At 35.0% G+C, this 26,687-nt stretch overlaps 1 protein-coding gene across 2 annotated transcripts; it reads right to left on the bottom strand.

Annotated features, from left to right (window-relative positions):
- Positions 1 to 2,061: 2,061 nt before the first annotated feature.
- On the bottom strand, positions 2,062 to 26,568 carry AP5M1 (adaptor related protein complex 5 subunit mu 1). Of its 2 annotated transcripts, XM_082616748.1 has the most exons (9): positions 26,215 to 26,568; positions 19,099 to 19,744; positions 14,636 to 14,863; positions 13,923 to 14,062; positions 13,123 to 13,208; positions 12,915 to 13,033; positions 9,967 to 10,063; positions 7,235 to 7,313; positions 2,062 to 5,120 (listed from the first exon to the last, which is right to left on the bottom strand). In XM_082616748.1, the coding sequence occupies exons 1-9, from the start codon at positions 26,286 to 26,288 to the stop codon at positions 5,102 to 5,104; spliced, it is 1,488 nt and encodes a 495-aa protein (XP_082472874.1). In that variant the 5' UTR covers positions 26,289 to 26,568; the 3' UTR covers positions 2,062 to 5,101. The 2 variants fall into 2 exon arrangements, with proteins under 2 accessions (XP_082472874.1, XP_082472875.1); XM_082616749.1 differs by lacking the exon at positions 2,062 to 5,120 and having other exon boundaries at positions 7,231 to 7,313; positions 9,937 to 10,063.
- Positions 26,569 to 26,687: the final 119 nt, after the last annotated feature.

Here is a 26,687-nt window from a genome sequence, read left to right as displayed (position 1 = left end):
AATTATTTCTATACTTTATATGATGCTCTGTAAATACTACAGAAATGGTAAGTAATAAAATATCTGGCAAAGAGGTTCTCAAGAGCCTGTAGCATAAGCTAATAATCTTTGCTAAGTGTGATAGAAAGATTTTTAGGCTGAAATACAGAAGACTGACAACTGGTCATCTTGGTGAATCTAAGAAGACAATTCTTCAAAAATTACTCAGTCCATAAGAGATTACAGAATACTGAATTGTATTCAATAACACCTGCAAGGGACCAAGTAAAATATGGTATTTAAATCCCTATTAAACACTACACTTCTAAAATATAAAAGTGATTTAGATTGTTCATTTTCCACAGATGAAAGCTAAAATTCTGAATTTTTAATTATTGACTTTCCCCCAATCTTAGCAGTACATATAATACTTATTAAATTTTTAAACGTCAGATTGGTATGCCTGCTTCTAATTGCTGTCTTGTTTAATTCTCAACTTTTTCTTATGAAGTAGCTCGAGATAAATGTAGCTCAAAAAAGCTCTCATAATTATCAAGGTATTTTTCCAATGCACATATTATATATTCAATTACACACTCAAGTAATTTCACAATTGTTTTCATTTAAAAAATTATTTTCAGTTGATTATTTCTTATGCATTGTAGATTCTGGGAGGAAAGTTACATAACGCATTTGAAAATAATTCAAAGGTGTATTCAAATGAATGAGGGTTTTTTTTTAATAGGATAATTTTCTTAGTGACAAGAATCTTTAAAAGTATTAATACTTAAATATTTTGAAGATAGCTCAGAAACACAAGTTAAATGCTATTTATTTACTTTTCTAAAATGTACAAATGACTCATTTTTATTATCACTCATGCACTGTAATAGTTGGGACAACAGCAGGTTGCTTGAAGATGCAACAAATATTCTTTGAACACTTCAATAAACAGAATGTAAACATTCACTTTAATAATGTTTCCTTTGTTAATGCAAAACTGAGTGCATTTTTTCCTTGTCTCTGGTTGAGTCATGACTAGCTGAGTAGCAACAGCAGAGCGCTGAAAGAATTTTTCAACAGCAATTTGCTTGTTCTAATTTACTTTTCAAGGTTGATGATCAGGATCATTATGTGGCTTGCAGAACTATTTCTATTAACTTGATCTAGTCATTCCTCTTGTTCTCGTCATATTTAGTTTCCCTGGCAGCTTTAAGTGAATCAGAAGTGCCACTGGTGCTCCAGTTCTATAGTTTCATATACAAAATGAATTCCTGTATCCTTTAGAAACAAATCTGTTATACTCATTGAGAAAGTATGGGTTCTTTGAAATGAGTGACTCAGATACAAAACCTTTGCCTTTTGTTCTTCAAATAGAAATACTCTTTCTGGTTAGTGGACCTATGCAACAATAATACCAAAGCATTATCTGTTCAATCTTAACTTTGTTCAAAGAAATTCTAAGTAGCCTCGTGTTTTGAGCTTGAACACAATCATCACTCATCAACAAGATTAAGAAATAAAACTCATGTAATTTTTAAAATTTACATGATGCATACTGGAAAAGGTGTATTTTATTTCAATGTATAATATTCTAAAAATGTAATGGGAAATAATCAAGTTATTCTCCACATTTTCAATAAATTTCAAAATAGCTGAATGTTTTCCCAATCTGCTTTCTGTGAGGGAATGTGTATTACTATAGTTCTAACATTTAAAGAGTGCCAGCTAAGTGATTTGGGAAATTCAATGGTATTACATTCTTCACACTAAACAAAACTATAAAACTGCAAAGAAAAGAAACTCTTACTTCAATCACTGGCAAATTAACAAAATAAATAAAATGGATCACACTTACCAGGCTTTGATTCTAAAAGGGAAAAATCACAGGGTTTAAAAATATAGTCATTAGTTATCTCTTTATATAACCTGCAGAGGGCACTCAAGTCACTTGAAAGAAAAAGTAAAAAATTTAAGAGGGATAATAATTTTTCATTTTTATCTATTAGCAGTGTGTTAACTAAATAACTTTTTTTTCACAGAAACTATCATTTAAAGAGAAGACATTTAAAGGAAACATAGTTTGATTTTAAATGTTTAATGGATTATTAAGATATACAAATTTTCATGTCCTACTGGAAAAACAATTCAGCAGGTGGTTTCCACCCCAGGGCATCCGTCAATATGTAAATGCTGTGCATCATATATTAACACCACACTACCATCAATTACACAGATTGGCCAAGGCCTGAGAAGAGTCAACCTGGACCTCAAAGTAACCTGCTTACAAAGCAGTAAATTAGTAATACAGATAAGGCATTGCATTGCTCCAGGCTATATATAGACAATAATGTTATCATATCCATAAAACAGTTGTTGAAAATAAAAAACTAGAAGCTAGTTGAAAAGCTTTCAACTCATAAGAGTTTTAACCATTTTATAAGAGTAATCTCAAGAGTTCTTTGGTAATATTCATTTTATGCACCTCTTCATTACTACTGACTAACATTGTGTTTGCAAGAAGACATTTGAATATTTAACTTTAAATATTCTTCTTCCTCTGACATAATGAAATATTTCATAGGGAAACCCACCAAGTTGTACACACTAACATAAAACATTATATAAATACGTACACACATACATCTATGTTTTACATAAATATATTCTTTCTCTGACAGCATATATCAAAATATATTGCAACATTTTATTAACTAAGAATTTACTGCATAGAGTAAGTTAATTATTAAAAATACTAGTTTCTTAGCAACATGGCCAGGAGATCCTGCCTTCCATCTTATATTTTTTCTGATCCTCAATTTTACCATGGTTAAGTAACTCGCTATCAAAAGATATTTAGAAACATTTTGGTTACTAAATTCAAACTAGAGATGTTCGTTTGGCACAAACATAAGTTAGATATGCATTTATTTGAGTCACTGTTTCAATTTAGAAATTGGATCACAAAAAGTTTGAGCCAAAAAAAGGTATAAGAAAATTATCCAAATACATAACTTGCAAACTGATACTAGAATGAACAATTACAAAGCATTTTAAAAATGCTATGTATAATAATAAAACTAGTCAAGAAACACATCTTACCATTTTATTCTTCAAATATTGTGCAAAATTTCATAGAATGTTTCAAAGTTTAAAGTTATGGAGGAAGGGTACCCAGTTAAATGAGAAAAAGGCAGAAAAAAACAGTAAAATCGTAAACAGTACTGTCAAAAATGGTTATTTTGATAACTTAAAATAATCAGGTTGAAGTATTTTTGTAATGGTACTTTTAGGAAAAAAATCTTGATTCATCATGGGAACGAAACAAGCTCTTTTTCAAGAAAGGACAAAGCTAAATAAAGCTTTGAAATCAGAAGTCTTAAGATGAATAATTGTGTACTGCGACATGTTTTCCCAAATTGGATTTCTTTACCACATACCATGACATTTTTTAATGGAGGCGGATGGGGAGAAACTGTGCAGTTGAATAAAATAGAAGCATTTTCTCAGTGTAAGTTGTAGCTTTGATTTTTGGGTTATCTCAGGGCCAATAAATATACACTCTAGTATATGAAACAAAACTAGAAGATATACTTAAACTGTAGTCTTTGTTTCTTCAAAGCCTATGTTTTCTAAAATCATTGTTAGGCAAAGTAAAAAGAAATGTTTGTTCTATTACATAAGAACTAAACTTCATTTGGTATTCAATTGACTTTCTAACTTAGCAGACAGGACTTTTACATCTTCAAATACTGAAAATAAATTGCATTCTTGGCCCTTGCTTTAAAAGGTTATAGAGAATAAACGCACACCCTGGTAGTGTTCTAGTGATCTCCCTAATCTCAGTTGCACTTTGTCAGAACGAGGTAACTGGTAGTTAAGTGAAATACCCTAGATCAAAGGGGGATTAATCACCAACTGAATCCTCGCTGAATAAACCTGTCATTCAAGAAAATTATTTCCACTGAACTTAGCAGAGGATTGAAGGTATTTGCATAACAGGGACCTACGTACTTCAGCCAGGTTAAAAGGTTCAGAATTCATCCCATGTTTAGCTTTTTGCCTCCTTTTCCTTTCAGCAGCCTGGTACAATGGTTTCTAATCTGATAATACAGCTAACTATCTAAATGATGTCAGAACAGGAAAGTATTGCAAAGTTTGGATGAGGGATGGATCAATTTCACTTTCAGTAACTCCTAAATCTGATTTGTTGGAATTTAAGATGTAATCCTAAAAAAGTCCCTTAAACCTGAGAACTGTTTATTAACATCCCTTTTCTGACCTTTGTCTTAGAAACAACCATTCTGCTGTGGCAGCGGTCCCTGCAGACTCTGGATGATAACTCGACCTACCTTCCTCCCAGGGGTGGTGCAGGAGTCCATGAATATCTATAAAGGATTCTGAAATACTATAATAAAAACTAGAAGAAAAATACTAGTAGTTCTTCTATGTGTTAAATTGTGCTTTGAAATATCTTAAATCATACAATGTATATATAAAACCAATTTTAACTTACTGAAAATATTGAGTTGGTGTGAAAAAATTAATTTTGTAAGACCAATGCTTAATTTAAAATTAAAAAGAAATAATTTAAGAATTCCTGAGAAGGTTATTTACTTCAAACCTGACATTTGAATCAATTATTTAAAAAGTAAAAGGTAAAAAATGCCCACCACTATAAGGGGATCGTCTTACACTGTTAAGGGTAGTGCTGACTTTAAAAAGTTTGAGTACATTTTCAGAAATGTAACACTTTTTGTACATTTTGGATCTACTGAAGAATAATTACCCATATGATAGACATCAGATTTCATAATCATATTTTGGCACTAAAGGGAATTTAGTAATTTTGCATCTAGCGGTCTGACACCATCCAAACCTTTAACTGGAAGTAGGTGCTCATATTCAGTGCAAACACACAGCATCTTTCAAGTTAAAAAATGCAAAGAATAGTTATCAAAGAAAATGAATAAAATCCATAGCGAGATAATATTTTAGAAAATGATTGAAGTTTTAACCCAAGAAAGGACTCTTAGAGTGTCTTATAGCTTAGAATAAGAACATGTCAATCACGATTAAGCTTCTGGAATCGGAATCCCTTTGAAATGCAGCTGTTTCTTCTTTAATTGTGGCAGCGGACTCTGAAGAAAAGAAAGGTCCAGCCTTAAAGATGAGTAAGGAATACAAAATAGCTCAGGATTAGTTGTGGAGTTCAAAGGTCGCTAATTACACTAAGGAGTTCCCAGACACAGAGAAAACATTAAACAGGTCACCTACCAAACGGGAAACAGACTTTGTCTTCAGAAATTATCCTGAAGTGACAGGTTTCTAGACAAAATCAAAGCATCACAGTGTGCCCAGCTGATCTCAACAGGATGAAAACATGAGTTAGTTTTAGTTCTGTAGCGTTATGTTAGAATGGAATGGCAACAGATGGCATCAGGTTCCCCATTGTCCCTACACTTTTCCAGTACTCCTTAGATTTTCCTCAGGTTTCTAGAAATGTCAGATCAAAGATTCATTGGTTTTTATGATTGCTTATAAAGTTTTGCCTAGGGGATTATTATACTGAATCTCAGCCTACTCACTAGATAAATGCCTCTTCCCTATTTTAGTATACTTTGCTGAACACTTATACAATCAAGATGTACAAATGGCTCCATTAATATAAGTGAAATGTTAAGCTTTCCTTGAGTTTAAGAGAGATCAAAAAACTTAAAGGGAATGATTTTTTTCTTTTTTCAAAAGGAAAGTTTTTACTACTGATTATCTATGATTAACCTAGAATAACAAGCTAAAGTCCTGGTCTGGAAGTTACTCTATTTTCTTCATTACTTGGGATAATTTTGAACATAGAACATTATGCCACGATAATGTCTTGCAGAAAATGAGTTTATAATGAGTAGGATTGACCTTAATTTTTAAAATTACATTTCAAATCCTAAATTTCTATGCCATCTCCTTTCAAACTACCATAGCTCTCTTTCAAGAAGTTAGCAGCTTTTTCTAAGCTTTTCCTTAAGAGACTCATAAAAAAAAGAAACCAAGATATAATTTAATTGAATATTAATCTGTAATGTGTATTTTTTTATAACTCTTCTAATTCTGTTCTGTAAAAAGAAACTTGACATGGAATAAGTTTTGAGGTTCTTGAGATTTCATCTTTTCTTGAATGGTCATTTAAAGTCCAACTTGACAATGAACTACTTTGAAAACAGAACGTGACAAATAATTGTAAAGATAGGTAGAGAATAAAGAGTATGACTGGATGGTTCCTGAAGAAACCCAGAGCATGCCAATAAGGAAGCAAGGGTGACAAATTTAAAGAAAATGTGCTACATGAAACTGAAATAAGATTTAAGTGATACACTCTACCCATAAAATAGCTTTTGAATTTTTACCTGAATTCATTCATTAATGAATTATAATAAAACAGGAAAAGACCAATATTATATCTAAATTTATATTTAAAAATTTGGCTGCAGATATTCAGTAATCACAAAACACTGTGCTCATCTTCTGAAGGTATCCCACCCCTCTTAATATGCTTACTAAACAAAATGTTATTGTGGCAGATTAATAAGCTTGCCTGAAAAGTAACTCCAGAACAGAGAAAAACAAAATAGAATTATGCAGATTCTTTATTAGTCAGTAGGATAGTTCTGATTAAAAACAGGTTACTATTTAAACAATTTTCTTTCATTTTCATCAGCTGTTTTCTCAAGAGATCTACAAAGTTGCTTCTAATGTGGTCTCTGGTATTCTGTAACAACACATTGTACTAGCACTTAGCACTTAGGTTTGGAAGAGCAAATAGTTTTTTATCTTGCACGTCATCTACAGTCCATTGGGAGTAGCTGCCTGCAGCTCTGCACTGAGGAGCCTAAGCCCATATCCAGGAAGGCTCAGTGGAGAAAGAGGGCTGTGACTGATTAGCCATGTCTGCCACAGGGGCAGGAAGAAACATGTATGGCAGGGTAACCCAAGACTAGTCTACAATAAGCTGAAAGTGAATCACTACATTTTATGCTCTGAAATCATACTTGAGTAAAATCAAAGGGTAACGAAATTGGATACATTAGTCTTTAAAATGTTCTTTCAAACTAGATCAGACTAAAAACATTGAACAAGAGCATTTTGTAATTAAATCAATGATTTTCACTCATAGGCTATATGTATACACTTTAAAAATAAAAGACTGTGGTTTAATTTATGTTACTATTGTATAAATCCCATTTAAACATGAGACAATTACAGTAATAATGATCCATATGTTACTGGAGCAGGAGCTTTAGAATTCCAGATGTAATAGTCAGAAGAAATTAGTTTCCGGTCTAAAAAAAAAAAAAGGTAAGATTATATTATCTTAAAAATTCAATGAGAAAGAAAAGTCATGATATTTAAAATTGTGGAACACAATTATTTCAAGAAAGGCAATACTTTGAGATATCCATTTCAATTCAATTTTTATCAAGGCATTATTATAACTTTCACCACTTTAAAAATATGGCTTCATTAAGTACATGAATAATCCATCTTTTAGCTTATATATGCCAAAATCCCTCATGCCAAATCTGCTAATTTTTTTCTCACATCTTCCCTAAATTTTCTTACAGACCATTACTTCAGCTACAAAAACATTAAAAATAGTTTTATTGTTTCCCTTCTGTAACCTCTTCACCACAGTTCTGATTCTGATCTTGCTATTCTTTATGCATTCAAAATTTCAGAGATGGAAATACACACCCAACTTTCTAGTAACGTTTTAAAAAGGTTGCTTCAGTGGTTTCTTATAGTTCTGATCAAATTTAAGGTTTCTGTTTTAAGAGCTTTGGACAAATGAAAACCTCTTTAAAGTTTTCTGATATGTAAAACTGAGACGATAATGCTCATTTGGAGCTACACATGTGTAAGTTCTTATTCCATACATCTCTATGTATCCAATTCTGCCTTTTCTACCTTCTTCATAATGAAAAGGATAGAGGTAGGATGTATTACCTCATTGCCTTTTTTTGGTTGTTTGTTCAGTTTGAGAACCTAGTAACACTGAGAGGCAACATAGCATATTGGTTAAGACATTGAGAGGCAACATAGCAATAACTGGTGAAGTGGTCAGGGTCTAGAGACAGACTGCTTGGATTTGAGTCCAGTTCTGCCATTTACTAGCTATGTGACCCTATTCTCTCTGTTCCGTCAGCATCCTCATCTGTAAAATGGAGATAACAACACTTACGTAGGGCGCTGTAAGGATTAATGAGTTAGCACACATTACATACTCAGAACTGTGCCTGGCACATAGTAAGCAATAAACATCAGCTATTATTATTTAAATTAACATTATTAGCATTATTAAACTATTTTCAGAACTAAGTTGTATATTATGAATATAGATTTTATTGTCAAGATGATGGCAAAATAAAGGCTTTTACATAGTTGCACAAAGTGATAGTTATGCTCTGAAACTAACAGAAGAAGGAAATAAAAGATTGGTCATAATTATGCATTTAAAGTGACCTCTTTCATTCATATATTAAGAAGCAGGTGAATTACTGAAACATCCCATTCTGTATTATAATCTCTGAATATTACTAAAACATGTTTAGTTAATATTAATAAGATACAATATTTTAAACATTATCTAAAGAGACAACATATTTCCCATAGACAACCTAAAATACTGCTCTGTGTGCATTTAGACAAAACTGCTGGTTTGTCCAAACTAGCAACTGTATTGTACCTTCATTAAAAAAAAAAAAAAAAAAGCATTATGAAGACTCTTCCATATCCATGAATTTCTCTAAAAAGCAAGCAAAAAATGATGTAGGAGAAAGCACCGGGATGTATGGAGGTAAAGAATATGGCTTATTCTGGTTATATTACATAGAATTTATTATTGCCATTCACAGGTAATTGCTTAGAATTCAGTAGTTCTGAGTTCTGTAATTCTTTAGAAACTTTCAAGTACGAAGTCTTGTCTTATCCTTCCTAGGGACCCTAATCCTTAGTTTAAGAAATACTTACCTAAATAGCTTTATTCCCCTTAATATATGAGGCAAAAATGTTGCTGCTTATGTTTAGCTAACTCTACCTCATTCTAGCTACTTTTTTGTTCTATGCCACGTATCTATATTTGATCTGAATTAGATAATTTTGAATTCATCTACAAATTGCTGTTTCCCCTCCCTATATTTCCATTTGTACTATGTGCGTGTGTGTGTGTGTATACACACACACACACACACACACACATTTCTCTTGCCCTCCTTTTGGTAAAACAGGGTACTAAATAATGCTCATTGACTACAACATTTGCTAAAAATATTTAAAATTTTAAGTAATAATCCATTTATTGAATCCATCCCACATGCTAAGCATTATGCTAAGTGCGTGGTTGATATGATTTTATTTAAACCTCCTAACCACCCTGAGGTAAATAATACTACTAATTCTGTTTTATATATGAGGAAACTAAATAAGAAGTTCACTAACTTGCCCAAGAGTAAAAGAGTAAATTATAAGCAGAGCAAAGCAAATCCAACTTTAGACTAGAGCCCACCTCTATGTCAATCCTTGCTCATCCAGACCACTTTACAAATAGGAGAAGGCAGAGGGCAATATACATAAACTGTTACACAGGATGGATTAGGCCAGAATTTTTTTTTTTTTTTTTTGCGTTACGTGGGCCTCTCACTGTTGTGGCCTCTCCTGTTGCGCAGCACAGGCTCCGGACGCGCAGGCTCAGCGGCCATGGCTCACGGGCCCAGCCGCTCCGCGGCATGTGGGATCTTCCCGGACCGGGACATGAACCTGTGTCCCCTGCATCGGCAGGCGGACTCTCAACCACTGCGCCACCAGGGAAGCCCCTGAATTTTTATAAATCGGTATTATTCTCTGATCTTTTTCTGTCACATTTTAATTTTATCTTAGTTAACAATAACATAACACCACTTTAATTACCTTAAGTTAGTTTGAATCTGTACAACTTACATGTACTTATTTTTGGTTTTCCTGATGCAAAAACTTGAACTGAATGCTGATCCGCATAACACCCAGTGAGTGTGTAATCTAAGATCCTAAAATGAAGCTAGAACAAGAAGAGAAATGTACCAAATTAAGGTGATTATTTGGTAAAAATGATGGTCAAATTTTTTTCTCTTGACACAAGTTTAGGAATTTATTTCACAGAGTTCACAAAATAAAAATCACAAATAATACTGTGTGTATTTGTGTGCGAGTGCACACATTCACACATATACACTCACCTTTCCCTTTTGCATTAGGGTCGTTTCTTTGTAAGCCTGCCATTATGAAGTGCTTAACACATACCAGGCCCTTCACTAATATAAACTCTAATCTGCACTGCAAGGTATCCCTATTTTACAAATGAGGGAACTGAGGTTCAGAGATGGAAACACTTAGCATCCCAGTAGGTAAGTAGTAGAGCTGGCATTTGAACTCAGACTTGACTGACTACAAAAGCTGGTGCTCCTTCCCCTATGGTGTTTGGTGTTCTGTATTTTCTCTTCTATCTCTAAGGCTATGTGGCTGTGATAGATTTCAGATCATAATTCTTTTATACACCTTTTAGCAGAACACAATAAAGTAATTACTAAAACAGAAACACCAGTTTATCTGGTGTTTGGAGGGAATGGAATGCTCTACTTAATTTTTCAGAAAACTAAAATTTAACTTTTACATAAGTAACCTTTCTAAAATGTAATGAATGAATGTAAGTTCCTAGATTTAATTGATAATATGGTGATATCAGTATAAATGCCAATTAATATATCGGGCTATAATAGAGAGGGCCATTAGTACCTTCTCTGAAGGCACAGTGCTGGGCTGTCTCTGAGCCACAATGATATTCACATGAACCACGAAAGGTCTATTCTTACAGAACTCCTGCCTCCTTTTGCTGTGATTCTCATCTTTGCTGCTAAAAGCTTTTGATTTGGCAATATCCTGATAGCTTTTCTATACTTTTTTTCTTCCTTCTCCCTTCCCTGCAAATTTCTCTCTTTTCCTATCTTTCTCTTTTTGATTGCCAAACTAACTGATCATAGGCATAGATGTAATTTTCAGATCTTCTCAGCAATTTCTTCCCTATTGCAACTCAAATTGTCTAATAGTAAAGAGCTTTTGCTTGCTTGTTTGGTATAATTCTGGATGCTGGAAGTTATGACAAGGTTGATTCCCACACAACTAGATATTATAAAAATAAATCTATTCATTGAACACAAATACGTACTACACACTTTTGATGCGACTATAACTGGTTAGGTGATGAAAATAAATAGAAGAGTCATAATTCCTACCTTTGAAAAACATATAGTATAGTAACATCTCACATTTTTTTCTGAAAAACATCTGGAAGAGGGAATTTCTATAATAATTATTGAAACAAAGCTCATGGACATAGTTGAAGCCAATACAGAAGAAATGAATATCACTAGTGTACTTCTGACTTCATTACCATTTCCCCTAGTTGCTTTTACATATAGATTTCAATCTCTCTTTGATTTCTTTGATACTACTCTATTTAGGTTTTCCTGCTACCTTTCTGATCACATTCCACTTTCCCTCATTGATTCTTTTGAACCTTCCTCCTATTTTCTCTTATCTTTTTCTGACCTTATTTATTTCTACTGCCTCAACTATTTCTTCTCCATGGATAACTCCTAGATCCTAAAAACAGTTGAGCTTTCTCTTGAGAATCAAGCTTTAGGTTTTTAGCCACCTACTGGACACTTATACTGGGGTAAGTTGCTATTACCAGCAACATACGTGATATGAAGCCCACTCCCTCCCAACTTTCTCCACATTTCTTCTAAGATACAGAACTTTCTTCTAAGTATGTACATCCATTCATCAAATATTTATGTGCTAGGTACTGAACTAGATGTTGGGAATAAAACAATGAATGAATGAGATTCACATGGTCTTTGCCCTCCTGGAGCTTCAAGTCTGGTTTAAGTCACAATTTTTTAATGACATCATCTTTGACTTAAAACTATTTCTTATCTTTCTACTTAATTAGTGAGATTAGAGGCTATACTTTTATCACAGCTCTATTCCTTTTTCTCCCTTCCTTTCTCTTTCTGTGACACTACACTAGTTCAGCATTATTATTACCTTTCATCTGGAATACTAGTATAGCTAAAAAATAGTTTCTTTGTCTCTAGTTTTTTTCTTCATTCACCTTCCTCACATCCATTTCAGATTGATCCTCATAAAGTATCGCTTTCTGAAGGACCACTCCCGTACTCAAAAAATGTATAACATTTTCTAACAAAGCAATGAAAGCCAGATTCAAATCCTCTACAATCCAGACCTAAATCACTTATTCAGACTTCTGTGTGACTGTTTCTAGCACTGGTTCCTAAACATGCCTTGTTATCCTTCATTCCTGTGATTAAGTCATTTCTTCACCTATACAAACGAGAGTCAACATTCAAGGCTTCATATCGATGCTTACCTGAGCCTCAGAGTTTTGCCTAAACTCCATCTCTACTACAAAGCTTTCCTTGACCACTTTGGTTGGAAGTGCTCAGTCTTTTTTTTGAAAGACCAAAAGCAGTTAGTCCTGATCAGTTACTGACATGCATCATTGAAAAGTCCCTAGAGGGCAAAGACTATATCTTACATTCTTTGTATCCAAATCTCAAATGTGATATCTAAGAGCTGTGTAGAACTAGGTTAAGTTGAGGTATTTAGGTTTTACATAATTCTTTCACCTTAAAAATTTTAAAGTATTAAGTGAAATAGAAAGTGATTACTAAACAAAAAGAATCTTACTAAAATCTAGCAGAGGACTTAGACAAAAAGAACAGAACTCCAAAAAAAAAAAAAAGTTAGGAAACATTAAAAATCAATTATATGCAATTTGGAACAAAAGGAAAGGTTTCTAATGTAGTGAGCCATATAAATATATTTACCTTTAAATATGCTGTCCCTCCAATGCAAATCTGGTCAAATGGCTCCTTTTCATGGCTCTTGGCTCCAAAAGTTACAGTTCCAGAAAGACTAATTTCCATTGATTTTGGGAACTTCTGTCCTAAAAACAGGAATACATCAATCAACTATTATAAATTAAATAGATTCTACAGCAAATGAATGAAAAAAAACAAACAAAACCTGGTTTACCAATAATCCAGATCAATAAGCTTTTCTCTCGAAATACTTCAAGCTGGCCAAAACTAACTTTGTATTCCACATGTGTGACTGGACCTCTTTAAAAAAGAAATGGACAAAATGGAAAGAAAAAAATAATCATAGATAGAACAGTTTTAAGAGATGTAAGTCAAATCTTGCCACTGTTACTTAATACAAGGACAACATAAAAGCAGATCTGATTCAAGTTTGCAGAATAGAGTAGAATAAATAATGAATATTATATCTCAGAAAACACTGAAACACAATAAACATTTTTTTGGTGATGTTATACATTTCATTATTAATTCTAAAGATAACTACAAAGTCATGCAGAATGTATTAATACAGGCACCTAGATTGACGTAACATTAAAACTGTGATTTTACTATATATTTATGTATCCTTTGAAAAGAACTATTCTGTAGGACAAACTTAAAAGTAGAACTGATAAGGAAGTAATCTTATGATATTAATTCACCAGGTTTTTTAGTTGGGCTTGATCTGTATGTTGAGTACAGAGAAGTTGTTAGAAATAAAGCCAGTAGTAAAAGAAGCTACACTGGCTGAAGTTTATAATTTACTAGCTGGTAGTTTAACCAGAAAAATGACGATATTTAAAAATAAAGAGATTATTTTTATGACAATGTTTTGGTTAAGAATCAGCATACATTTAAATAACATAAAATTTTTAGACCTTAAAAGTAAGGTAAAAACCAAGATAATTTATTATAGGGCAGTGGGAATGTACTAAAGAAGGCAGAGATCGTGGCATTATGTTATTTTATTCCTACCTGTTGTAAAAAGGTATACGAGCTTCACAGAATTCAAAACTATTTTTCACACTTTCATGAAGTTTTAAATTAACTGTTATTTTTAGTTGTACTTCTTCCTCTTTTACTTGATAAAAACCCAAAATTGGTGGCACAGGGACCTGGAAACAAACATAAACACATTTTTATCTAATTCTCAGGTTAATGGGTCTAAAATATCAGTGGTGATGGAGAAAAGAGCCTTGCAGTAATATAGTCATTATATACAGATATGACTTTAATGACTAATGGGTTACTTCACGTTATTTTGATAATAGATGATGAAGCTACATTCCTTCTAAGGTCAGGGATTCTTGCATCTCTTCCTATTTCCAGAGGTGAGAAAGGTGCCTTACAGAGGTGTGTGATACATTCTTTTTCCTACTCCTGCTTGTTCAGATTCCCTTCCTCCAGGTTCTCTATGACCTGCAACACAGAACATGCACTAGACATACTGATCACTGACACCCGCCCACAGTTTCTGCTGCCCTGCTTGTATCTTGACTCCTCAACCCTCCCAGATCAGCAGTAGCTTAATGGGTCATCAATAACTGTTTGAAGAGAAACAATCTGAATCTTCTGGTAAATAACTCATGAAAAGTTCTTGTTTGGACCAAAAGTATGGATGATTTGCTTACAACAGAGTTCATAAATATGAAGATTAGCAAAGTCCCAACTTCTCCAAGGTTGTTTACCTGAGAAGTGTAGTAGCATAAGTTGAAAGACTCTAAAGGTGGAGTGAGTGGAAATTTGTAAGGCCCACTAAATGCAGAATCATCTGCTGCATCAATGCTACTAGAAGTCAGAATGGCAGAGTCGAGAGAGGTCACACAAGGATGAACCAGAATATCCTGAAGTGGAGATCCATTGGTGGGGAGACTCAAGCTGATGGTAACATTTGGCATACTTCCTTCTAAATCACACTGCAACACAAACAAACAGATATTACCAAGATCTTTGAAGCATACATCTTCTGAATGAGGCCTTTCTTAATTTATCTGAGTCACTTTCCACAACTTAATTCACTTTTCTCTCAAGGTATTATTCTCATTGCTTTCTGTGTTCTGGTTAACGATTCTATCATGCTCTCAGACAACCAAGCCAGAGACCAGGAGAGCCTTCCTAGAGCCGTCTGCTTACATTTAAAACCCCTAAGAAGCAACTTTTCTTCATTCCTGTTACACTGGTACAGGCCCTTACAATTTCTGTCATAGCCCTCTAAGTGTACCTAGACTCGCTTTCCTCTAATCAATCCATCCTTCATGAATGCTAGAGCTATCTTAATAAAACATAAATCTAATTATATTGTATCCATATCAAAACCTCTCAATAGTTCCCCCTCAGTTTTGTATTACTTTTAAAGCCTTTTGCTGTTTGGTTCCCATCTATCTCTTTAATCATTTTCTACCCTGCAAGTAATGCTGGAGACACATTGGGGACTGTCAGAGGATCAGAGACTTATTCTCCCAGCTCCTCTTATCCGTGAGTAAGCCCTCATTCCTATACTAAACACCTTTACTCCCATAAATCTGTAGTGGCTCTTTTTCTGACCCAGCCAGACTGATACACCTCCCTTGTGTGTGTGCTGGGGGGGGGGGGCGGTCAGGCTCTTCCTTTATAACTCAACCTTGACATTTACCTCTATTAAAGCACCCAGTTACAACTGTCCAATTGAGGCATATAAGGCTTACTGATAAGTTTTGTTTGGCTAGACTTGTACAATATTTTAAGAGTTGGTGGAACTCAGTAGGTATAATGCTTAGCTCCAAATGCAAGCAGCTAGTTCCACTATCATATACATAGTCTGCATTATGCATTAACTGCCCACTCTCTAGAGGTGAGAGCAAATGTCTGTGCTCCTGTTTGTTTCCTTCTTTAAGCTTTAAGTTCTTGAAAGCAAGAATTATTATATTTTTCTTTGTATCTCGAGTGCCCAGTACATTGCTAATTATAAGAGATACTCCAGGGACTTCCCTGGTGGCGGAGGGGTTAAGAATCCACCTGCCAATGCAGGGGACATGGGTTTGAGCCCTGGTCTGAGAAGGTCCCACATGCCGCAGAGCAACTAAGCCCATGTGGCACAACTACTGAGCCTGCACCCTAGAGCTCGTGAGACGCAACTACTGAAGCCCACAAGCCATGACTACTGAAGCCCACGTGCCACAACTATTGAAGCCTGCACGCCTAGAGCCCGTGCTCCACAACAAGAGAAGCCACCGTGACGAGAAGCCCCCGCACCGCAACGAAGAGTAGGCCCCGCCCTCTGCAACAAGAGAAAGCCCATGTGCAGCAACAAAGACCCAACGCAGCGAGAGATGCTCCAATAATGTTTGCTGAATGGATATCTTTTGATAATTATGAACCGTACCTTTGGTTCGCAATTTTAATAGGAAATGTTTTATTTTTTTATCTACCACTTGACATATGTGTGAATTCATGAATATATCTGCTGTATAATGCAAGCATTTAGAGAGCAGGCAAGCATTATGAACAGTACCATGTATAGTGACTTATAAAGGTCTTTCAGCGATAGTTAGAATAACGTCAATCCCACTTGATAATAAAAATGCCAAATAACTACTACAAAACTTAAGAACATTTTAGTATTTTCAACTTTAAATCATCTGCTACTTCACTCTCTATATGTGGATAGCAAGAATTAAAGAAAAAAGTTTTATTTTTTGGCAGATATTTATGGAGATAATATATGAACAAATATTAGTAGCAAATAGTATCAAAATTTTTAAATATTCTGTTTATACTTATTATCCACTAACACTTTAACATAATTAAAGGAATCAGAGAAACAGCAACCATTATGGAAATAACCAACAAATTATCTGCTATCTAGGCATCTGAAATACCAGAGCACTAGCCCTTCACTACGGGATGAAGACATCCATTCTAGAAGAAATCTGTATACTACCCTTTAAACCAATCTGGCATATGTAGATCTGGACTTTTAATTAGGAATTATAAAATTCCTAATTATAAAATTTAATTTAATTTAAAATTTAAAATTTAATTTAAAATTATAAAATTTATAATTATAAAATTATCTAATTTTAAAAATGAGAAAAGATTGAAAAAATTGTGTAACTCTTCCAAAGAGACAGAGAAATTAGTGGTGGAATGAGGACTAGAACTTTAGTCCACTGGCTTTTGGTTCACCAGGTCTCCTACTAGGATTGAGATAAAATGAAGATTATTTCCATTTACAATAGGCTGCATAACAAAACTCCTTTAAATACTTAAAAAATGGTTTGGCTAACAGTTATACTATTTACATACAACCCTAAAGAAACATTTAGTTCATGAGTTTCAGTACACCCTCACTATTTTTATTTTTAGAAAAAAGTTTTTTAAAGATGAAAGTTTCCCATAATAATCATTTGTATTAGACCAAGAATAGGAGCCAATCTAAAATTCCCAGAAGCAATAAACTAGGGTCAGCCTATCAATGAGCTGAGATATTTAAATAGCATAATATTAATTAGTATTAAATTATATAAACATATTCCCTGTTCATTACTACAGAATGAAAAACAGAGATGGTGAATTTTCCTACTTATATTTTACAGAACTTACAAGAAACGTAGATTCAACAGCTTTAAGAGGTATGAATGACATAATCCGTGAACACCTTAATTTTGGAGACATTTATGATAATTATTTCTATTAAAAGTAGTAACTGGAATGTATTTTTGATCATAATAGAAGTGAGTTTAAAACAGGCACATAAATTTTTAGGTCACTTTAAGGTTAAAAAGGAAAAAAAAAAGACCCAATTTGTCTGCCAGGACTCTTCTAATTCTTTGTTCTTGAAATCTACTTTTATCTATTGGATTTGCACTTAACTACTCAACATTAATATGATGTATTAAAAGTTTATATTAATAAGTGCAGAGAATAAAGGAAGAAAACAGAAAAACAGACACCTGAGAATAGGTACTTGTAGACATTCTCTTGGAGGGGCTCTGTTTTTGATCATTATTGAATGTGGCACTGATCACTGTTAACTGTATTGTTATTTTCATTGCCTTTTCCTATTACCTAACCTTAAACCACAGACCCCTATATTAACCTAGTGACTTGTTTAAATAAAACGTGAGCCCTTGAAAATGGCTTCAGATATTAAGTCAGAGATTTGTCAATTTCACCCCCCTCCAGGAAAAATGGAAAATAGGTATGGTGACTTTAAAATATTTTCACAAATTCTTTTAACACTACTCTTTTCAAAAGATGGAGGCTAATACCACTCCCCTTGAACGTGGACCAGACAAAGTGACCTGCTTCTGATGAACAGAAAGTGGTAGAAGTGATACTATGTGACCTTTCAGCCTAGGTAATAAAAAGAATAGCTTTCACTTGTGCCTCATGTGGCTGTCTGTCTGTATGATCATTTGATCAAAGGGAAGGCAGTCACCAAGTTGTGAGAATATTCTTAAGCAGCCTGTTCAGAAGTCCACATGGAAAGGAACTGAGGTCTCCTACCAATAATCAGCACCAACTTGCCAGCCATGTGACTGAGTCACCTTGCAAGTAGAACTTCCAGCTCCAGTCATAACTTCAGGTGACTATAGCCCCAGCTGAACTCTTGAGTGTGACAGACTTCCACACTAGAAGTTCCCAGCTAAGTTGCTCTTGAAGTCCTGACCTACAGAAACTATGAGTATAATAAATGTTTATTGGTTGTGGTAACAGGTCAATTCATTACACAGCAATGCAGTTGACCATTGAACAATGCAAGGGTTAGGGGCACTGACCCTCTGTTCAGTCAAAATCTATGTATAACTTTAGAGTCAGCACTCCGTGTCCAAGGTTCTGCATCTGTGGATTTAACCAACTGTAGATTCAGCCAACTGCAGATACTATAGTACTGAATGCAGTATGTATTTAGTGAAAAAAAGCCATGTATAAGTAGACCCATGTAGTTCAAATCCGTATTGTTCAAGGGTCAAATGCATATAGCCAGTATAATTAGTAAGAAATGCAAAAAGATAACATTATAAAATTTCATGTGAACATAACATTTAATGACTGCTGTTTATAAGAATCAAGAATGTCACATTATGAATGTAAAATAAAGTCGGCAAATTTTACTTTTCTCCATAAATGTTAAGTGCTATGATAAAACAAGTACCAGAGAAAATCTCACCTTGCAAGTGACAACTCCAATGACTTGCCATGTATCTGCTATATCCTGTTTATCATATTGCATGGATTTTACCTTTTCAGTGATAGAAATAGAAACCTGTGGTTTTCCTTTGTATGTTCCAGCTTTCCAGGTTGGCTGTTTTTGTGGATGAGTAACAGAAGCAAAATTAATACTATCCAATGAATTCTGTAAGTTGGCATCTAACAAAGTGCCAAAGGGACAAGCCTGTAGAAGCAAGTCGGGCAACTGGCTCAATTTTGTATTTAGCTCACTGTCATTTTTTTGACCTGAATAAAGAAAACCCTGTACCCCAAAAAGAAGTTCAAAGCCTTGTGAAATTCCACTAATGCTAATTAATGGTGGACGAGGGGATAAAGTTTGTTCAACCAGTGGAACACAAGCGTATATCATGCCATTCTTCATGAAAGCAACAACTGGCCAGAGTTCTTCACCTCCTATCGGGAGTGCATAAATGGATGTTTTATTGATGTGTGAACAGCTATCACGACTCTCCGAAAAGTCCTTATCATCATCCAATAATCTCAGTTCAAAAAGCAGTGATTTAAGGAAGGGACCATCTTCAGGAACAGGCACATAACTTGCTCCATTGAAGACTTTGGCTCTTTTTTCAACAGTTGGATACCGTCTGTATTAATGGAAACAAAAACAAAATTAATTCCTGCAAGTAAAATAAAACTGGAAGTTCAAAACTTAAAAACAAACACAAAACATAAGGCAAACACTAATAACAACAAAACACACAATAACAAATACACCAACAAACAAAAATCACAACCAAAAAAAATATTACATGTTAAATTCTAACTAAAACAACTACCTGTTGTGTACTTGATATATCTCAAATGATAAAGTATCATTATCTATTATTTTAAAAAATTCAATTTAGTTGATTTTTTAAATGGGTAGTGTACCTGGTTCTAATTCAAAATCCTAGTCTTTGGCTGCTCAGATTCGCACTTAAGCAAGGCGTGTATACCTGTATACATTTTAGGCATCTATAAGGACTTTTTTTTCTTTCTTATTTTTAAAAAAAAATTTTACTTTTTATTTCCTCCTTTCCTTTGTTTTTTAATCACAGGGAGCATCTTTCTCCCCACTCAATCCTACCTCCAGGAGTAACCACTGCCAAGGGTTTACTGTTTCATCCTTCTAGAGGGTTTTCAATGCTTTTAAAGCATAAACATAAACACACTGTCATTTTTAAAAAACAGAATGATACATTTTGCAGTGAAACTTACTTTTTTCACTTTCCAAGTTAGGTCACATAAAGCTACAGCTGCATGGTATTCCATTGGGTTAAGGACCTGCAATCTACCTGGACCCCCATTGGTAGAAACATCACTTCTTTTATTGTTACAGATAAGGCTGCAAAGAAGATTTTCTTGTCTTGTCTTTCCTTTCCCCTTCCTCCCCCCCCCCCGCTTTCTAACTGAGGTATAATTTAGATATAACATTATATCATTAGGTTGGTCCAAAAGTTCATTCATTTTTTTCCATAAGGTGGCTCTAGTAGTGCTTAGTTGTCTTTAACTTCATTCGAAACAATTTTGTTAGACTGTATTGTGACAGCTGTCATATCAGTGTTTGTTTAAAAAAAAATCAAAATTGGTGAATTTGTGTGGCCATTTTAATACTGAAAAAGAAAGAAAAAGCAACATTTTCAGCATATTATGCTTTATTATTTCACGAAAGGTAAAAACACAATTAAAACACAAAAAAACAAGATTTGTGCAGTGTATGGAGAAGGTGCTGTGACTGACAGAACGTGTCAAAAGTGGTTTGCAAAGTTTCATGCTAGAGATTTCCTGCTTGACGATGCTCCACCATTGGGTAGACCAGTTGAAGTGGATAGCAATCAAATCGAGACATTAACTGAGAACAGTCAACGTTATAGCACACTGGAGACAGCCAACATACTCAAAATATCCAAATCAAGTGTTGAAAATCATTTGTACCAGCTTGGTAATGTTAATCGCTTTGGTGTCTGGGTTCCATGTAAGTTAAGCGAAAAAAACCTTCTTGACCGTATTTCCGCATGCGATTCTCTACTGAAACATATCGAAAACGTTCTGTATTTGAAACAAATTGTGATGGGTGATGAAAAGTGGATACTGTACAATAATGTGGAATGGAAGAGATCATGGGGCAACTGAAATGAACCACCACCAACCACACCAAAGGCCGGTCTTCATGCAAAGAAGGTGATGGTGTATATAGTGGGATTGGAAGGGAGTCCTCTATTATGAGCTCCTTCCGGAAAACCAAACAATTAATTCCAACAAGTACTGCTCCCAATTAGACCAACTGAAAGCAGCACTCGACAAAAAGCGTCCAGAATTAGTCAACAGAAAACGCATCATCTTCCATCAGGATAACACAAGACCGCGTGTTTCTTTGATGACTAAGGCAAAAACTGATACAGCTTGGCTGGGATGTTCTGATTCATCCGCCGTATTCACCAGACATTTCCAGGATTTCCATTTATTTCCGTCTTCACAAAATTCTCTTAATGGAAAAAATTTAAATTCCCTGGAAGACTGTAAAAGGCACCTGGAACAGTTCTTTGCTCAAAAAGATAAAAAGTTTTGGGAAGATGGAATTATGAAGCTGCTTGAAAAATGGCAGAAGGTAGTGGAACAAAACAGTGAATACCTTGTTCAATAAAGTTCTTGGTGAAAATGAAAAATGTGTCTTTTATTTTTACTTAAAAACCTAAGGAACTTTTTGGCCAACCCAATAGTTTCAGGTATGTAACATAATGATTTGATATTTGTATACATTGCAAAATGATCACCACAGTAAGTCTAGTTAACATCTATCACCTTACATAGTTACAAAATTTTTTTGTGTGTGTGATGAAAACTTTTAAGACTTCCTGTCGGGGCTTCCTTGGTGGCGCAGTGGTTAAGAACCTGCCTGCCAATACAGGGGACACAGATTTGAGCCCTGGTCTGGGAAGAGCCCACATGCCGCGGAGCAACTAAGCCCATGTGCCACAATTACTGAGCCTGCGCTCTAGAGCCCGCAAGCCAAAACTACTGAGCCTACGTGCCACAATACTGACGCCCGCGTGCCTAGAGCCCGTGCTCCACAATAAGAGAAGCCACCACAACGAGAAGTCCGCGCACCGCAATGAAGAGTAGCCTCAATGAAGTGCGCACAGCAACGAAGACCCAACACAGCCAAAAATAAGTAAATTAAATTAATTTAAAAAAAGGCTTCTTGTCTTAGCAAATTCCAAATATGCAATACAGTATAATTCAACTATAGTCACCATGCTGTACATTACATCCCTATGACTTATTTATTTTATAACTGAAAGAGTATACCTTCTGACCCTCTTCATAAATTTCTCCCACCCCACCACAGGACTTTTTTTCTGATTCCATCTTAGTAGAGTAGGATGGAAAAAAGTGGTTCAATTTAATCCTCCACATTGTGGATTCACTAGTATCCTGAGTACACTTGGTGCCCTGAGTCTTCTTGCTAACCCCTACAAAAACATGTAAGAGCATTTTAGTAATAGTGGTTTATCTCTATGGCCCTGGAAGATACTATGAGGTAACAAAAAGAATAAAATGAATAATCTTTTATGGTTTGAATGCTCTATCCTGAACAGTAAGTTACTAATTCATCCTTTTTTGGGGGGAAACAAATTTACAAAAATGTTAGATCACACCTTCTTAATTAAAAAAAAAAAAGTACTTACCCGATTCCTTATCTCTCCACTCCAAAGTCCACAACAAAGTCATTTATTTGCTATTAACTTCTGTGTAAATTGCCTAACTTCCCTAAGTCTGTCTTCTTATTTGTAAAATAAGGGAGTGGCTAAAGAACATATAAGCAATTCTCATCAAGAATCAAGAACAGACCTAGCCAAATAATGTTTTTCTACTAATTCACTAATACTACTAATAAAATATTGGGGTTTACTAATAATTGTAAAAAAGAAAAATAAGAATGTATTCAAAGTTATCCATGTATTAGTGAACCTCACTCATTTACATTCTGATGCATTTTCTTGATTGAGGAAAGGGAAGAATTAGCTAGCCCTCCAGTAATGGCCTAGCAGGTGAATGCCACTTCTTTCTCTTAGTCTTTGGATAAGGATAGTTAAAAACTCTGGACTGAACTCTAGTCCAGACTATTATCCTCTAGAGGATAATTAAAGTTCTCTTAAGTGTAAGAATTTCATGATTGAAATTGTAAAAATAAGTTTATCTGGGACCTTATAGAATGTCTCAATATATGTTCAATAAATACTTTGCCAGATGACTCAACCTGTCATTTCAGAGTTATTCTAGGCCTTTTCTAAAACAGGACTTGAACTTTAAATGGCCCTGCAACTATAGGGAACAATACCAACCTAAGCTAGACTTAAGCTGGTACTGTTACTATCTATCCAGACAGCAAATCTCTAAACCAGAATCTAAATCAAGTTCTGTTGTGGGGAAAAAGTAGCTAGATAGAGGAAAGATCATTTGCATTCTTAAATCTTAAGTGATGGCCATTATCCTTTGGCAAATATGTGGATAACAGGCCAGTGCATTCTGTTTAGCTCTAACTCTGGCCCCAGGAGGTCAGAAAACAGAAAAAAACCCCCAAAAACCTAACTAATTCATTCAATGATACAGGATAAATAAGTGGCAGGTTAATTATCTGAACCCAACTTGCTGCCTTCATAGAGATGTTGAAAAGTCCATCCAAACAAAAAAGAATTTTTCTTTTGAAATATTCTGAGCACAGTGGGAAAGAACTCTGAAAACAAGCACAACTTCTTCAAGAAACTTATTATTGTACACAGTACAAAAATCTTACCTCTACGAGATATTAAAATAAGCTACAAAGCCACATACATAAATACACTATGGTACTGGCAAAGAACAAAGTAATAGAACTAAGACAGACTAATGTTTATATGGGAGACATAATAAACTACTATCAACAGCCCCAGAATTCAATGAAGAAAATACATACTGTTTGGAAGATGATGTTAGGAAAACTGGCCCACAGCACAGAGAAAAACAAAATGAGAATACTACTTAACACCACATCCAAAGATGGACTACAGACGGATTAAAGGCCTAAATATAATAGAGAAAATGATAAAGTCAAGAGGAAATAATGTAGTAAGATATCTTTGGGAAATAAAGGTAGGAAAAGACTTCAACAAATTCCCCCAAAGGGCTAACTACTTTGACTGCAACAAAACTAGGGATTTCTGTTTAACCAAGGGTAATGAAAAGTTAATTGACAATGACAATAAGTTAAGATAAAATATCTATAATAGCTAAAAATGACATAGGACTAATATCAAGATTACACAATGAACTCCCGCAAGTTAACAGGAAAAAACCAGCAACTCTTGAAGAAAAAAACAGACAAAGGATATATACAGGCAATTCACAGAAGAGGAAACCCAAAGGCTGTTGCTACACAGAGAAATACAAATGAAAGTAAGATATTCTTTATACCAGTACTGGCAAAAAGTGGAATGTTAGGAAAGAATAGAGATACTGCTGATGAGAGTGTAGACTGGTCAAAGTATTCTGAGGAGCTAATTACTTGGTAATATTTAGTCAAAATCAGTATAGATATGCCCCCATGTAACTGTCTGAGGTTATCTACTGCAGCACCGTTTTGATAGCTGAGTTGGGGGCAATCTGGGAGATCACCACCAGGGGAAGGGGAGATGTAAAATGTGGCAGATGTAAACCATGGAGTACTACAGAGCAAGTAGATGCAATGGCCTAGATCTGCACCATCCACCATGGTAGGTGCTAGCCATACTATTTAAACTTAAAATGAAACAAAATTAAAAACTGAGTTCCTGAGTTACAATAACCACGTTTCAAAAACTCAACAACTAAATGTGGCCAGTAGCTGCAATATTAGACAGTATAGATTTAGAACATCTCCCATTTCCATCACTGAAGAAAATTCTACTGGACAGTGATGCCCTAGATGAACACAAAGTAACCTGGATGTTTCCTAAAAATAGTGCTGAGAAATCTGACAAACGTAAGAAAAGGGAATGACATCTATAGCACACTTAACTGTATAATTTGAAAAATACAAACACACAAACAAAAGGATAAAGATACCAAAGGGAATATATAAGTAAAGCAGGAGTACCTAGGATGGATGGACCAATAAGGCTGATGAACCATATTGAAGATTATTATTAACCTCCTGAGGTACAACAAAAAGAACAAATGTAAGCCAGGTATCCCAGAGAAAATGGTAAACTCCAAGGCTCGATGCCTTCAGTAACAAAAATTGTTAAGGTAGGAAAGAGGGAATTTTTCATATCCACGTTGCCTACCACTTTTCACTTAAAATTACACTCATCTTTGTCAGCCTCAATCTGGATTCAGAACTAGCTACTTCACTACAGAGCTTTTCTCAGGGAAGAATGAATGTTTGCAAGAAAGAACTGTCCGCCACTGAGAACAAAAGGAGAAACAGATCACTCAATTGCCACCCATATTTTACAGTGAGTTACTGTATATTCTCTTCACAGAGCTAGTTTGATAAAACGTGGCAAATTCTAAAAGTGGAACCAGATCAGCTCACACCATTTTTAAAAAGTGAATTCAATTTAATTTTTTGTAGTTTTTCAATTTTCTTCAACAATTAGGAACTTTAAAGTAAACTATCTGAGAATTTCTGGGAACAAAAAATAATTATAAGATGAAAGTAACAGCCTGATACTGCTCAGCAAGGACTTTCCATAAAAATAAGTTAAGATATCCTTGAATGATTTTTATTAAAGTAGAAAAATGTGAAACATGTTTATTATTGCTCAGGAAGTTTCCTTTCCTTTCGTCATCTCCACATCAATCTTACGTAGGTGGAGTTACGATATAGTAACATTAATATAAGAAAATACATAATACTTAAAATGTGCCAGGCATCAACTCATAATTCTCACAATACTATGAGGTAGTATTATTACAATCTCCACTTAACAGATGAAACAAATGTTAAGTAACTTGCCCAGGTGTCGGACCAGGGATACACAGCATCACAAAACTACGCTACACCATCCATCTGTCCGATCCATCACGCCTGAGGATTTAGATTTGCGTTTACCTGGAGAATCTGACGGTGCCACAAAGCGGAGTTCCCGGTTCGTGGCTTATGAGCCACACTGCCCGCTGGGCCATGATAAGCCACTAAGGCATCAGCTCTTCTCTAAGGTGGCCACCGAAGAGCGCAGACCGGCTTTCTCAGGCGTTTTCTTTTACCAGAAGCCCCGAGGCTCACGCATCTAGAGCCACCTTCTGCCCCACCACAGACAGGTCGGGCTCAGCAGAGAAACTAACTCCTTCAGGTGAAGTCACTAAAACCTCTGAGCCCGCGCTGGACAACACACGCCACAAAAAGTTCCGTGAATCCGCCCTTAAAACCTCCGGAAATCTATTTATCCCCACCAACCCTTCTACTTTCTTCCTCTCGAGCCCACTTCCGGGACGGTAGCCCGCAAGGATCATGATTCCTCACTCGCCCGCGCGGGGAGCCTCTTCGCGGTTCGCCTGCTGCTCTCCCCCTCGCCGGCCCCTCCC

This window comes from Mesoplodon mirus (assembly GCF_964341445.2).
Source record: "Mesoplodon mirus genome assembly, chromosome: 4".
NCBI classification, from domain to species: Eukaryota; Metazoa; Chordata; class Mammalia; order Artiodactyla; family Ziphiidae; genus Mesoplodon; species Mesoplodon mirus.
The sequence above is the reverse complement of the archived record's forward strand: the minus strand, read 5'-3'. Positions and strand labels throughout refer to the sequence as shown.

Bases quoted from the DNA above. Each gene is read 5' to 3' on its own strand.
- AP5M1 (XM_082616748.1), bottom strand. From the start codon at position 26,288: ATGGCCCAGCGGGCAGTGTGGCTCATAAGCCACGAACCGGGAACTCCG. The intron at 19,745-26,214 runs GTAAACGCAAAT...CCATTAATACAG, and splicing joins GGCACCGTCAGATTCTCCAG to ACGGTATCCAACTGTTGAAA. The intron at 10,064-12,914 runs GTAAATATATTT...TTCTTGTTCTAG, and splicing joins GAGGGACAGCATATTTAAAG to CTTCATTTTAGGATCTTAGA.